This window comes from Perognathus longimembris, chromosome 1, assembly GCF_023159225.1.
Source record: "Perognathus longimembris pacificus isolate PPM17 chromosome 1, ASM2315922v1, whole genome shotgun sequence".
NCBI lineage: Eukaryota > Metazoa > Chordata > Mammalia > Rodentia > Heteromyidae > Perognathus > Perognathus longimembris.
The window spans coordinates 11,980,327-11,995,482 of record NC_063161.1 but is presented as its reverse complement, the minus strand read 5'-3'; the positions used below and the strand labels follow the sequence as shown (position 1 = coordinate 11,995,482).

The 15,156-nt window shown below is 40.3% G+C and overlaps 2 protein-coding genes across 4 annotated transcripts in view; both read left to right on the top strand.

The window, feature by feature from the left end:
* Window positions 1-8,786, top strand: part of Tcp11l2 (t-complex 11 like 2) — a 34,983-nt gene extending 26,197 nt beyond the window's left edge. For all 3 annotated transcript variants that reach the window (XM_048356637.1, XM_048356653.1, XM_048356643.1), the window contains 2 exons: window positions 2,357-2,529; window positions 6,440-8,786. In XM_048356637.1, the coding sequence (XP_048212594.1) occupies window positions 2,357-2,529; window positions 6,440-6,684 (418 nt within the window). In that variant the 3' untranslated portion in view covers window positions 6,685-8,786. The remainder of the gene's footprint in view (window positions 1-2,356; window positions 2,530-6,439) is intronic.
* A 1,306-nt stretch (window positions 8,787-10,092) lies between these two features.
* The window catches only part of Polr3b (RNA polymerase III subunit B), a 98,426-nt gene continuing 93,362 nt past the window's right edge, over window positions 10,093-15,156 (top strand). The window contains exon 1 of the mRNA XM_048356626.1: window positions 10,093-10,111. The gene's annotated coding sequence lies outside the window, so the exon portion shown is untranslated. The remainder of the gene's footprint in view (window positions 10,112-15,156) is intronic.

Here is a 15,156-nt window from a genome sequence, read left to right as displayed (position 1 = left end):
CTTGAGCACAAAGATGCTCAGGGACAGCACCCAGGCCCCGTGTTCAAGCCCCGCAACCAATGAAAGAAAAGGAAGGGCAGGGGGCTGGGGATATGGCCTAGTGGCAAGTGTGCTTGCCTCGTGTACATGAGGCCCTGGGTTCAATTCCCCAGCACCACATATACAGAAAATGGCCAGAAGTGGCGCTGTGGCTCAAGTGGCAGAGTGCCTTGAGCAAAAAATAAGCCAGGGACAGTGCTCAGGCCCTGAGTCCAAGCCCCAGGACTGGCAATAAATAAATAAATAAATAAATAAATAAATAAATAAATAAATAAATAAATAAATAAATAAATAAATAAATAAATAAATAAAAAATTAAGAAAAGGAAGGGCAGGCAGAAGGGCTAAGAGACTGTGCCAAAGAAAGAAGGGAGGGAGGGCAGGCTAAGAGACAGTACCTAGGCCCTGAGTTCAGGCCTCAATACTGGCCAGAAGTCCACAATACACACACACACACACACACACACAGATACACACGCATGCACACACATACACACACACACACACACACATACAAATCTGGTCACTATAAAAAACAGGCTTTCTGTTGAAATAGCCAACGTTTAGGTCCCAGTTCTGCCACTACCTTGTTATGCACGATTGAACAAGTTCCTGAGTCATTCTGAGCCTCTCTTTTCATACTTGTAAAAAAGGGAATAATAACTGTGTCGACTTTGGAGCTGTGAGAATTTTAAGATGATTCATGTGTCTGGCAACATAGCATTTACTTGATGAATGTTAGCTATTAACAGATGTTTAGGCGTTAAATCATCTTTATAGTTTTATCTGGTTGTTTATCTTGCTGTTACCTTTCATTTTTCTCTATCATTAGGAAATGAATATAGTTAGATCTCAGGCAGGGGCCCTCCTTGTAGCGGGGTGTTAGCATTCACAATACAAAACAGCAGATGATCCCAAATAGCCAGGAGATCTTGATTCATTTAAGTTTGGCTTGGTGATGTATCTCATAAGTGAGCATTGCTTTTGCCCTTCTTGGGAATGAATAGGAAGCCTTGCTTAAACTAAAATTAAATTTTTCCTTCAGCCTCAGGTGTCACTGAGTAAAGAGAGAGAGTTAGAGTTGTAGTGGATAAAACACATAAGGTAAACGTTTTCCCCTGATCCACCCTTGTGTTGTAGAACGTCAAAGGCAGATCTATATGGCAAATTCCAAATTCTTATTGTTGTTCATGTCCACAATAGTGATATTATTTTCTATTTTCCTTCTCATTAAGCAATTACTACATCCCTGACAATCTACTGAAGGCTAATAGAGCAAGTTTGAATTAAGGTCTGAGCAATGCCATAGCTTATAGTCTAATTCACTTCCGTTGTGCTGCTTCCTTTCACCAGGCCCTTATCTCATTCTTTAATTTCCATTTTACACAATCCTTTTGATTGTTAGTAGTACTGGGGATTGAACTCACAGTCCCTCGCTTGCTAAGCAAGCACTCTACCACTTAGGCTACATGCTCAGTTCTCAAAAAGTCATTTGAGAGATCTTTTCTGGAAAGTGAAAGTATCTCACTTGAAATTATTCCTTAATAGTGTGAATCCAAATAATGCCTCATACTTATTACCTTTTTTCCTTACTTATTAAGTAAGCTACTTAGTTACTTTTTACAAGTTCCTTAGCTCTATATACTTAGGATTATTTAGCAGTTACTTGAAAATAATAATGGGAAGAATTTTCTTTTAATCTTTAGTCATTGATCAACAATGAAAAAACTTAAGAAATGTGACTTTGGTTTTGATTGGTGTTACAGATTTACCATTCAAGTATAGGAAAATGAACTGATTATACCTCATTTTCCAAGCTTTTTGAAAAAAATGAGTGAGTCAATTCTCTCAGACCAATGGATGAATGTTTAGGAAGTACATTTCCATTTCTTCTCTCTTTCTGTTAACCTACATGTAAATGTTATTGCAGACTTATTTTGGAGGAACATGCTTTAATACCCATTTTCCCTGTTTGGATACTAAGTATACAATTTTATGTTTTTAAGCTTTTAAAAATCTGTTTCATGTTTTTGGAGGTTTGGCTTAGTGGTAGAACATCTGCCTAGCAAGCATGGGGCCCTGAGTTCAAACCTCAGTTCACAAAAAATAACAGAAATTGGTTATATGTGGGGTTAGTAGTTAGGAGTTACTATTTTTTGTGTTTATTCAAATAGCAGTAAATATTGCCCTTATAAGAGAAAAATCTGATAGACATCTGAAGTGAGTTGGTATAATTTAAAAAATAAATTAAAAATAACAATAAAAATACATAAAAAATAGAAACTTACCTTGAAGGGATTTCACTTTATGTCTTATAGGACCTTTAATTTGAAGGAAGCCCTGAATTCTATTGGTGTTCAGACTTGCATTGAGGTTAACAAGACCCTGAAAGAGAGAGGTTTACCTGTTCTAAACGCAGAGATTCAAGCTAATCTTATAGGTCAATTTTCAAGCATTGAAGATAAAGACAATTCTATCTGGTCCTTGATCGGTGAGTACTCTTTATTGTTGTTGTTGTTTCGCTTCAGATTAATTTGTTTTTAATTTTTGACTAATACTGTCAATCGTATTTTATTATTTAACACATTTCTAAAATCTTCAGTTCTTAGAGCATTCCAGATTTTAGATTTTCAGATAAGATGCTCAACCGATAAAAAAATCTACATAAATAATCTAAAAATCCAGGAAACCACAAAATCCACACACTGCAAATCCCAAGCATTTTGGATAAAAGATTCTCAACCTGTACCTGCTTTTGGAGGATAAATGTTTTTTAAAAATACAAAGAAATAATATTTTCAACAGTCACATGTAGGCATGTATCTGTCCTTACTGTGTGTAGTCTCAAATCAGACAGTTAAAACCTGTGTTCCTAGGAGGAAGAAGGGAAGAATGAGGACTCACCTAGAAGTCTTGCTGTGGGGTGCTGGGCCTCCACTAGTATTTAGGCCTCCTGCACCCAGGGTTGCGCATGGTTGATCACTGCTATCTCCCTGCACAATGCTGAGCCCATAGAGGAATGTAATCATATTCTGTGGAATGGGCGAATGCTTGGCAGACTTGCAGAAGTGGAGTGACTCTTGCTCAGGGTCACCTAAGAAGCTGGGGCAAAGTTGATATCCTTATCTAGCCTGTCTAGCTCCAGAGCTCATGTGCCTAACTGCTCTGCCAGGTGCTAAAGGCAGAGCTGGTAGTGTGCTACTATCACTGCAGCTGATAGACTACAGTCACAGTATGTCTTTGCCCTTGCTTTAGATGAGGGAAGTGTGTGTAGAAGGAAAAGGAAGGAGAAGTGGGGAGGAAATGCCTTTTCAAGTCTGGTAAAACAACTTAGTTCACCCAGCTCTCCAACCTTCCTGTCCTGTTGCACACTGAGAGCATTTCTTTTTTAACCTCACCGTATTGTTGTCTTGAAAACTCGAGTGACTGTGGAGTGTTCCTCGTTGGAAGCCAAGGACACACCTTTGGCAGGAACTCTTGTTTGGCTGCTCCTGTCACTGAGTTTTGGCCTAGGAAACATAAAGAAGACAGAACTAGTGAACATAATAGCAGTGTTGAAAGGGTTTCATTTTTAAACCTTCTTGTGGGAAAGTATTTGGATAGTATCTGTGATGATGATAAGTCTGGGCCTGAGACTCAGGCAGCTCATCTCAAGGAGGAAGTAGCACACAGTTTATGGGTTTTCTGCATGCACAGGAGCCAGAAGAAATTAAACACAGGAAGCCTGATGTGTACCCAAGACAATCCTCACTACTCCAGAGGCTGAGATTGAGGATCACAGCTCAAAGCCAGCTCCGGCAGAAGAGTTTGTGAGACTCTTAAGTCTCTTTAACCATCATAAAGTCAGAAGTGGAGCTGTAGTAAAGCACCAGCCTTGGGAAAAGAAAAAACAAACAACCAAGCAAGAGTGAGAGGCCCTGAGTTCAAGCCATAGTACCATTATAAATCAAACAATCAATCAATTAGTCAATAAATAAATCAGCCAGTCAATCACTTAAGGGAGATCCCTGGTACATAAGAAAGGCTATAGTTTTCTCCTTGCTCAGGGTACCCATGTTTTGCCCTGTGGTTTTCTTAGTTGATGTGACATTTATGCACCAAAGGGTTTGCACTCCCCACTGTGTTCTTAACCTTTTGAAAAGATCATTAGAAAGGGAGTTTCAAACCAGGTTTTTTTTAAGTGTACACAAACCAGGAAAAATCATTTGTGCCTTACCTGCTGTGTAGATTACATGGAACCCTCCACCCATGACATTTTTTTTTTTTTTTGTGGCCAGTCCTGGGCCTGGAACTCAGGGCCTGAGCACTGTCCCTGGCTTCTTTTTGCTCAAGGCTAGCACTCTGCCACTTGAGCCACAGCGCCACTTCTGGCCATTTTCTATATATGTGGTGCTGGGGAATCGAACCCAGGGCTTCTTCATGTATACGAGGCAAGCACTCTTGCCACTAGGCCATATTCCCAGCCTCACCCATGACATTTTTAAAAGTAATTTTCATTTGACCAAGTGGTACATAATAATTTCTTCTTGTTGAAACATTCATTACAGGTAAGGCTTAAGTTAGCTATGCCTTTCTTCTCTAAGCTCCCTGGGCCTTTTTTATTTTTGGCTTAGTGTTTAGCTTAATAACTCCTCTCCATTCATTACCATTTAAATTCAGTCAGCATATGTGATATTCTTGCAACACGACAGATGAGGAATATAAAGATAAGAAAGGCATAGCCTTTATCCTTAGTGAGCTTATGATTAAATACAGGACAGTGATACCTTTTCAACTGGTATGCCGTGATAACTGAGGGTAGGAGAAACAAAAAACACAGGAAAGAGGTAACCTTAGACTCTGAAAGATGTTCTGACTTTTCACTAAGACATGGACATTGGAAACTTCTTGGCTCTAGATCAGATCAAACCAAAACACAATTTGGAGAAGAAGTATTTAACAATAAGAGTTTCATGAATGTCACAACTGCCTGCATCCAATGGAATTGATTCCTCCAAGCAAACTTTCCGATTTGTGAGGCTTTTGGTTCCAAAGCCAGAGTCCTTAGAGCTCCGTGAGCTGTGGCAGGTCCAGTTTGTCCAATACTAATTGTCACCCAGTCACCGTATGTGTTTGCAAGCTTTTATGTAGTAGCCTCAAGCTTGGCTCTACTAAAGCAGGGAAGGAGACACCACTTTCCCAGTGCCTCCTGATTGTTGGCTGTGACAGTATGATTCATTACCAAACCAGGACATTTTTATAAGAATACTCTAATTTTGCCACAAGTGTAAACTTCAACTAGCCTGGGAAACACGTAGATGTGCAATTACTCTTACCTTAATGGTAATTTGGTCCTGCAAGTTTTCTAAGTCTCTAGGTGTTTAGGGTTTTTTTTGGGGGGGGGATAAAAAAATCAAACGTTTGAATCTCTATATGAAATCCTGTGGGTTTTTTAAAAAAAGCTTCTAGCAATATATATTATATATACTATATAATATACATATATATATATATATATATATATATCCCATGGTATGGGCCATCCTTATAGTGTCAGTTTTCAAGTTCAGCTTCAAGTAAATAACTGCAATTGTGGATGTGGAGGACTGGCTTTTGTAAAAGCTTCCCTTCACAGAGACTGTTTATTAAAATTAATCAGTCCACCGCTGTCAGGTCCCCATGGCTCACGCCTGTGATCCTGACTACTCAAGAGCTGAGGATCACAGTTGGAAGCCAGCCCTGACAGGAAAGTCTACATGATTTGATCTCCAACAAACCAGCAAAATTCTGGACTGGGGGTATAGCTCAAGTGGTAATGCACTAGCCATTATCAGGAAAAGCCAAGCAAGACCGCAAAGGCCCCTGAGATCAAGGTCCAGGAACAGAACAAGCCAAGATAAAACAATTTTTGGGGGGAGAAAAGTCATTTATTACTACTGCTTACAAGTCTGTAGGGCAGCTGGGTAGTTCTTGTGATTTTTTTTTTTGGGGGGGGGACTTACTCAACTGTGGCCTGGGTTGGTAAGCCTTGCTGATCTTAGCTGAACTTTCTTGAATGTTTTGGAGTTGGCTGGCTATAGGCTGGTGAGGATGGTTTCAGATAGAACCTGCATTTCCTCTCCTTGGTCTCATCCTTGAGCATGCCTGGCGTTGTTCACATGGGCATGGCAGGCAGAGAGGATGGGTGTGAATTGTGCCTCTTGAGGCCTAGACATGGAACTGGCATGTGGGCATTTCCACAATGTTGGCAAAAGCAAGTCCTCTTAAGTCCAATACAGATGTGAGGGCTGGGGTGATACAATCTAAGTTCAGGAAAAGGCAACTGGGAACGCTATCAAATCATATTACTACAATTGTTTTTTTTTTTAAGTCATACACTTCGATCACGTAGCAGATAAATACTGTGTTTACCCCCCTTTCAGATAAACGAATCCAAATGTACATGAGAAGCCTGCTTTGTCTTCCAAGCCCTCAAAAGTGCATGCCTCCCATCCCAGGAGGCCTTGCTGTCATCCAGCAGGAGCTGGAGGTGCTGGGCTCCCGGTATGCAAACATCGTGAACCTCAACAAACAAGTGTATGGACCATTTTATGCAAATATTCTTCGAAAGCTGCTCTTTGGGGAGGAAGCCCTGGGGAAGGCGGATGCTTCCCCTCCAACTAACTGAAGAGGAACTGATATGGAAGAATACAGGAAACCCAGCCCTTTGGTACCCAGTCCATTTCTATGGCATTATAGATGCAGCCCATTCTTAGTACTGTCTGTGGTGCAGTGTTAGCCCAAATGTGTATAATCTGGTCATGCTAGAGCAGTACAGAAGACCCACGCATCCCTTACAGCCTCTTGGTGTTTCATTTTCAAGTTTCAAACACACATTTTTAATGAATGAACAAAAAGGAATTTTTAATTAATTATATTACCTAGATAGTACTGGTGTTTTCTTAAGCATTTGTATTTGTTTGCTCTCGAAGGAGCTGTTCTGCTCATTTGTCACTCTCATACCTAATGACTTCTAATTTTCTACAACTTCCTGAAGGGTGGAAGGTTGTAAGGACAACTAAGGAAATTGATATTCTGAATAAAGAATGTGACATAAGCATAATTGCATTTGAAATGTACCATTACTTTTTACTGATGATATAGCAACTTACATAGTAAGTCCTCCAATTCCCACAAACATACCAAATCATATTTTATAATACCAATTGTCAGTATTTATTTAGAAGTTAAATTGAGTACAATTAATGCTGTATATATATATTATATATATATATATATATTTTTTAGATAAACCTTCCCATGTTTGTTAATGAAAATAGAAATACATCCTTTTCTTCTAAAATGTTATTCTAGAGGTTGGGTCCTTCTTATATTCTCTGAGAGGAAACACAAATTTGCACAAATATATCAGTGAATGACTTTGCAGCATATTCACAGGTTTATAGAAGATTTTTGATATTTTATAAAGGCAAGACTGGTTTGAATCGGCTGCCTTGTAAAAAGAGAAGTTTACAATAAAAATGCCATCCCGTTCTTGATGAAGTTCACATCGGAAAAACGAAACACAAACTGTGGGTTTATGAACCATATAATTTAACCTAGCAAATACCTTTTGTGCTAAGCAAATTGTGACCTGCTGTGACCACAGTGCTCTTGTAAGTAGCAGTAATTAGCCATTCCTGAGCATGAATGGAACCCAGCACAGCTGGATGGGAGCTATCATTGGATTTCGGGGAGGTTAGCTTCTTTGAAATCACATCCTCTTTCTTTGGCATGTTGAGGAGAGTGCTACAGGCTGGTGGCACTGGGTTTGGAAAGTACTTTAGCTGGAAATGTACTTTCAATTGTTTGGTCTTCCAGGGACCCATTGGATCCTCAGTAACTTAGTGGGGAAGTTGGGTAGGAAGTAAAATGAATACTCCTTTTTTTTCTCAACCCCCTTTTCCTCCCTTCAATTTCCACCATTAGAATGTTCCTGCAGAACCAACTGTGTACATGAATTATCTCTACTCTTGCTACTTGGGAGGATCTGCCAAAACATTTTAGGAAATCCTGAACAGCTTTCCCCGCAATGTCCAAGATACAAGGCAGCCATTCTGTCTATGCAGTTGTATGATGTGTCAGTGAACTTCCCTAAAGCGCTCACCCTGGTCCCGCCCATTTTGTCCCCCTGCCCATCTGTTCTGCCATGCTTCCCTGTGCTTAGAAACCACAAGGTGCTGAAGACTTCCGTCTTCATTTTTTTTCTCTCTCAAGCTGACATCATTCTCAGCTATGATCGTGTGGGGGCCTGGCGTTGGGGAAGAAGGGAATTGTTATGTGGTATATGCATTTTTTGTTGCTTGCTGGAGCGAATGGTATGTTTCTCAGTTGGTGTATGTTTTTATTATCAGATTGGAATCAGCTGATATTCACTTATATACTTGATTATTATACTGCAGTTACCTGCAGAGAAAAACAATGTGCAAACATTTAAAAACTACATTTAAAATGAAGGGCATTTTGCTTTTTTTTTTTTTTTTTTAAGTGACAAAGTAAATCTGTCTCAAGTCTGGATTTAGGCAACTACATTTGTTAGGATTTTTAAAATCATATTCTTTAGTGTGTTTATTTAGCTTTTATTCAAATGTTTACTTTTGAGGTTTTTCTAGTATGGTCTTGTTTTGTAATGTAAATTTTATTATCAAATACCTTATGCACATTTTCATTCTGCTAAAATATGTATTGTGTGCACTAAGTTTTAAAACATTAAAAGTTACTTCAAGAGCACAGTGCCTCTGTTTCCTATCTTTGAGGGGCTCAGGGGTGGCATATTGGACAGTATTGTAATTACTCTGGAGTGATTCTTATGCAGCTGATCAGAGCCTTACAGACATCTATCAAGTTAACTCATTCATTCATTCAATTAACAAGCACCTCATTCAGCATCAACTATGTGTCAAGAAGTACCCAGCTGTCATATGTAGAAGTCTACTCAGCTACTGTCCTTCAGCAGCATAAAATTTAGTAAAAATTAAAAAAGACTTGCAAACAATCATAGTAAAGTGTAATAAGGGCTATGAAATAAGCGTGATTCATGTTAAAGAAGAAAAAATGATCAAATTCTAGGTTATGGAGAAGATAATGCTTAGGGTAAAACATGAAGAATAGAGGGGAACTTAGCCAGGAACCAAAAACTGAAAAAGCTCAAGAAGCCAAATACACAGAATACAATGAGTTAGAGAAACGGTGAGTCCAGGAACCAGACGCATGTGGGGAGAGTGAAGTAATGGGAGAAAAAGAAGACAGTTGAAAAGGTTTTATAGAAAACATACTAAGCTAGTTTGCTTGCTTCCTCCATTCTTTCCTGCCTCCTTTCTTTTCTCCCTCCTTTCCTTTTGTTCTTTAAGGGATACAGGAAAAAGTAGCATTGAATCTTTGAAACAGAAGGTCAAGAACTAATTTCTGTGTTGCAAAGATTTCTCTGGCAAAGAAGTCTTGTGTGTTGTATGTGTATGCACACACATACACGGGAACAGAGCAATAAAAATAATCTCTGGGTAACTGACATAGTAAATGAGTTGGTTGGATAGATAGGGCATTACTTTAGTCAGAAGGAGCAGGAACCAAAGCAACCCAGGAATCTAACCACACTGAGATTGATTTCTGACCTGTCCTTGTTTCTTTGCCTCATTAGCTTAAGGTTGCACTCCCAGGCATCAACACGCATTGAATGAGTCTAGATCAACTCCCTACACTGTACTCTGTAGGGCATGGAATGAGGGAGTAGCCCTTAGAATCCTGATGTCCCACTTTAGTGGGACCTAATTGGGAAAAGTCCTATTTGGAAAGAGTATACTTAGGAGCAGAAAGAGAAAACAAAATCCACTATAACATGTTCTCATGAGGTCTCTAAAATTCAAATGTGAGAAATGTGTGAAAAGAGCCCTCAACCCAGCAGTGGTTCTGAGATCCTGATCCAAAAGACGATGTAAGGAAGGATAGTCATGTGAAGTCAGCCTTTATTAGACTGTGCAGACAAACTGCTAAACAAACAGCACCCAAGTCTCAGTAGCCTCGGGATAAGATCATTTCTCAAAGCAAGGAGTGGGAAGGTGGAGATGACTCCATTCAGCCATCAGAAACTCAACTTCCATCCATCCTGGGGCTTAGCGCTCTCCTAGATTTTCAGTCTCCATTCAGTATATGGGGGGGGTTGGGGGGACTCACCACTTCCTCTCAGAATTCAATCTTGTGGCCTGGTCTGAAGGCCTTGGAAATTGCTAAGTAGGAGTGATCTGTAGTTCAGATCCCAAATGTTTCCTTGAATGAGCTCCAGTGAATTTTCTCTCCACAGACCAAGAACAAACAAGTCTGCCACAGGTGCGGAGAGTGCAACCTGTGGACAAGGTAGTTTTACTTTGCACTTGCGTCTTTCTCAAAATGAAAGTTCTCCCCTCTGAACTGTTAAATCCCCCAATTCTCCACTCATTGTTTAGTAAAAATAGTATAAGACAAGAGTCATAAGATCTGAGTCTGAATTTACTATCACATAGCCAGATGATCTCAATTCATCTTTTACCCTCTTTGGACCTGTTTTCTAATCTTCCTATCAGGCTAGGCTATCTTACACAACTGTGAGATCAAATTAGCTGTATATGAAACTGTCTTCCAGCTAAAGCATACTGGGGTCCAGAATACATGATAATAACTCTTAATCTATGAGTCCTAAATATCTTTCAAGCTTCAAGGGGCTTTAGTGTTTTGAGATGCAATGACTAAGTACTTAACTATGTTCGAACAAAAATTGTTATATCTCATCAGAACCATGGCTCATTAAGCCCAATATTGTCATTGGCAGAGAAACTCAAGGGTACGCAGAGCAGAAGGCTGTGGCTGTTGTCCTTGGTGTTAACTTCAAAGGAGACTGACAAAACATATCGTGTTCTCATTTTACTTTGTAATCAATTATGACATTATCCTGCATGACTTAATTCAACCTTGCAAAAACTATTTTTATGACCACCTTGTGCCCTCTTGTTCTCTAAACATTAGTTCTTTTTTTATTTCTAAGATTTCTATGTTTGCCTTTTAGATTTCGAGAGGAAGGAATATAGGGACTTGATGTAAGGCTTTATTTCTGAAGAAGGAAGGAAGGAGACATGGGAATCCAAGCAGCTGCAGTTACAGGTGCATTGAAGACTCTGAATACAGTTTTGATTTTTTTTTGTTTAAGAAAAGCACATACTATATGGTGCTAATAACTTTATATGTAGCCTCATATACATATATAGAAAGTTATATATTTATAAAGTGTATACAATATATGTATTCTTATAGAACCACTGTGTGGCAGATTCTAGCATTATTTCTGTGTGTGAAAAGGACTGTCAAGAAGTTTAAAGAACTTGCCCAAGGCTAGGCACCAGTTGCTCATGCCTGTAATCTTAACTACCCTGAAAGCCAAGGTCTGAGATTCGCAGTTTGAAACCAGAATGGGCAATAAAGTCTATGAGTCCCTTATCTCCAATTAACCACCAAAAAGCTGGAAGTGGAGCTGTGGCTCACAGATTGTCAGTCTTGAGCAAAAAGCTAAAGGACTGTGCCTGGGCCCCAATTTCAAACTCCAGTTCTGGCGCATATCCATGTGCGCGCATGCGTGTGCTCACGCGCGCATGCGCACGCGCACACACACAGACACACACACAACTTGCTATACAAAGCTACTAAGTGTATTTGAACAAAAGGAAGGCGTTTAACCTTGAAATGTGTACCCCTAACTACTAGCTAGTTATATTGATTCCTTCCATCCATCAAAAGCATTTCTCAGGCTGGGGGCATAGCTCAAAAGGTAGAGCATTTGCCTAGCTGGTGTGAGACCCTATTTGAATCCTCAGTTTACCTCTCAGCTTCTGTGGCTGTTTCTTCCTTCCGGTATTTCTTAATTTCAAGTGTCTCGAGAGAGACAGTTAGCTGCCACCTGCTTCCAGCCTGGTAAGGTGCTCACCCAGGAGGCCTCCATGGCTTCCCTCTGTCCTGCTTTCCTAGCTGTGGTGAGAGGGCACCTGACCTTGCTTTCCACAGGATAATAAGTCCCATGACACAAAGTGGGACTTTTCAGAGCTAAGGCCGAAGGCATGGCAGGCAGCTGAAGGTCTCTGGACTGTTCATTCTTGCTCAGAATGCAGATTATTCTCTGATTATAATACTTAGAAATTTTGGTTCCTCCTCACCTATTTATGAGATGACAGACACCCAGGATCCCCCCCCCCTTGCCCTCACCTTTTCCAATTAAAGAATGGTTTCCCTCTAGCCCTCCTTCCCATCTTATCGAACTACATTTATCCAGATAACCATTATCAGAAATCCTGCAGTCTGAGTACACTTGGGTTTTAAGAAGAGAGGATTCTGGTTCTCATTTCTTGATGTTGGGGTCTCCTCGAACTGATCTAAGTTAACAGAGTACTAAGGCTGAAAATGGCCCATCCACTTGTGGCAGATCTTTCCAGTGTCATCTATAGACATGTCCTTCGACAAAAACCCAGCACGGGAGTACTCTATCTGTTGACATATCTTCTCCGCCCCATGCTGTGGGTGTGGTATTAAGACAGAGTGGTTCAAAGTATGGGCCCTGGGGTCAGGTAATTATAGATATAAATTCCAACATTGCCTGAGCAAATTTCTTAGCAGTGTGAGTTGTAGTTTCTCGAATGTCAAGTGGGGATAATCATTCTTATCCACCAGGGGTTGGTCATTCAATTAGAGAATGTATTTAACAAGTAACACTCAGCAAACGGGAACTCTCCCTCACATTCCAGGGCCCAGCCTGGATTCCTCTACTTTTCCCTTTCCTTTGCTATTTTTTTTTTTTTTTTTTTTGCCAGTTCTGGGGCTTTTGGGCTCAGGGCCTGAGTACTGTCCGTGCCTTCTTTTTGTTCAAAGTTAGCACTCTGCCACTTGAGCCACAGCCCCACTTCTGGCCATTTTCTGTATATGTGGTGTTGGGGAATTGAACCCAAGGCTTCATGTATGGGAGGCAAGCACTCTTGCCACTAGGCCACATCCCCAGCCCTCCTTTGCTATTTTTAAAAATTAATGACCTCTCTCTCACCTCTGCCTCATGGCCTTGGTCAGTTTCTTATCTGCCTATTATAGTAAATTAATGGAAATGTTGGTAACTACTTTCTCCCTCTGGGGATCTCTTAAGTTCTCTATTCAAACCAGCAACCTTTCTGTACCAGTAATTCAGGAAAAGCATGTAACAAATTGTAAGACTCTCCTTGGCTATATGCACACATGCATGTATGTATTTCTGCCAGAGGCTTGAACTCAGGGACTTATACTTGTTTGGCTAGTTTACTCAGCTGGTGATCTACCACCACTTGAGCCATACCGCCAGACCAGCTTTTGACTGGTAAATTTGAAGGTGGAGTCTCTAAGACTTTTCTGCCTGGACTGGCTTTGAAATGTGATCCTCTGGATCTCAGCCTTCCAAGTTGCTAAGATTACAACAATTGTGAGCCACCAGTGCCTTGCTCTTCCTGGCTTTGGGCTTCAAAAATCCAACCTCATAGGGGATCCAAGGAAGTCATGGATTTAACCCAGGGTGCAGTACAGGAAGGACTCAAGGAACCGTGGTCGCCAAGGTCTAATGGTCAGCAAGCATCATTCGGTAAACATTAACCAACTGTTGCCATGGAGGACTTTAAAACGACTGCTAGCAGAGCTCCCTACTTTTCAAGGGGGAAAAAAATCAGGATAAACTATTCAGAATATAACGCCAGATTTATTATCATCCACTGCATTTTTGTCTTTCAAATTATGCAGGAATAATTTATCCAAAAACAATGGGTTAGAACTAGGGGATACAAACACAAACAAGACAGTTCCTGACTTGGAGCCAGTAGTCTGAAGAACTAAAACACAGGATTGTAGTGGGGGGTGATAGACAGCAGCAACAGCTACAGCTGAGAACTTGATAGCAATGCAAAGTTGTAGGCCCAGTCTGCCTAAGCAGAGCTGTGATTGTTTTAACATACTCCAGGAAACTGATCCATGCTACATTTGGAGAACCATCTAGATAGTGGAAAACTAAGAGGACCTGTAACAGAGAACCAATACACACCTGAGCCAAACCAGTCCTCCTCTGCCATCTATAAATCACTCATACTCCCTTCCAGGCTGGACTCTAAATACAGTGCTCTCTAGTAATTCACAAGGGCCATATATACACACACACGGGTATCTCATCTCTGTGAGTAAATTATAAGAACTGGGGAAGAGGGTGGTTCTTCATTTTGCTTTTTTCTTTCTCCATCTACTTGCAGGTTCTCATCAGTACAACACTAAGTAAAATCAAGCACCTAATTTTAAAATTAGACTAACGTGGTGTAAAGGCTATGCATTTTCAGGGGAAAAAACCTCCAGAAAACATATATTAACCAATTTTCATTTTTTTTTTGTTTTTTTAAGATAGGGTTTTACTACATAACCCAGGCTGGCCTTGAATTTTAAATCCTCCTTCCTTAGCTTTTGGAGTGCTGGGATTACAGGCATGGACCACCACATGGCTTTTCAGTTGTGTGTGTGTAGTAAAAATATACCTAAAATTCCCCATTTTAACCATTAAAAATGGAGTATAGTTCAGCATTGCTAATTCAGTTTCATAAACATCACCACTATCATCTCCAGAACTTTTGTAACATTAAAAACTGAAATTCTGGCTGGGAATATGGCCTAGTGGCAAGAGCGCTTGCCTCCTACACATGAAGCTCTCGGTTTGATTCCCCAGCACCACATATATGGAAAACGGCCAGAAGGGGCGCTGTGGCTCAGGTGGCAGAGTGCTAGCCTTGAGCTGGAAGAAGCCAGGGAAGGTGCTCAGGCCCTGAGTCCAAGGCCCAGGACAGGCAAAAAAAAAAAAAAAAAAAAAAAAAAAACACAACAAAAACAAAAAACCTGAAATTCTATTAAATAATTGTTGATACCTTTTTTTCCCCCAATGAGTTTGTTTTTCCTATTAACTTGTACAAATTGGCTTTAAATTAGGGAGACCAATCCTTTGTCTTCCAGGACTGGGTGAAATGGCTCATGCCCCAGATCCCAGTTTCTAGGAAAGTGGAGATTAGGAGGATTTCGGTTTGAGGCCAGCCCAGGCAAA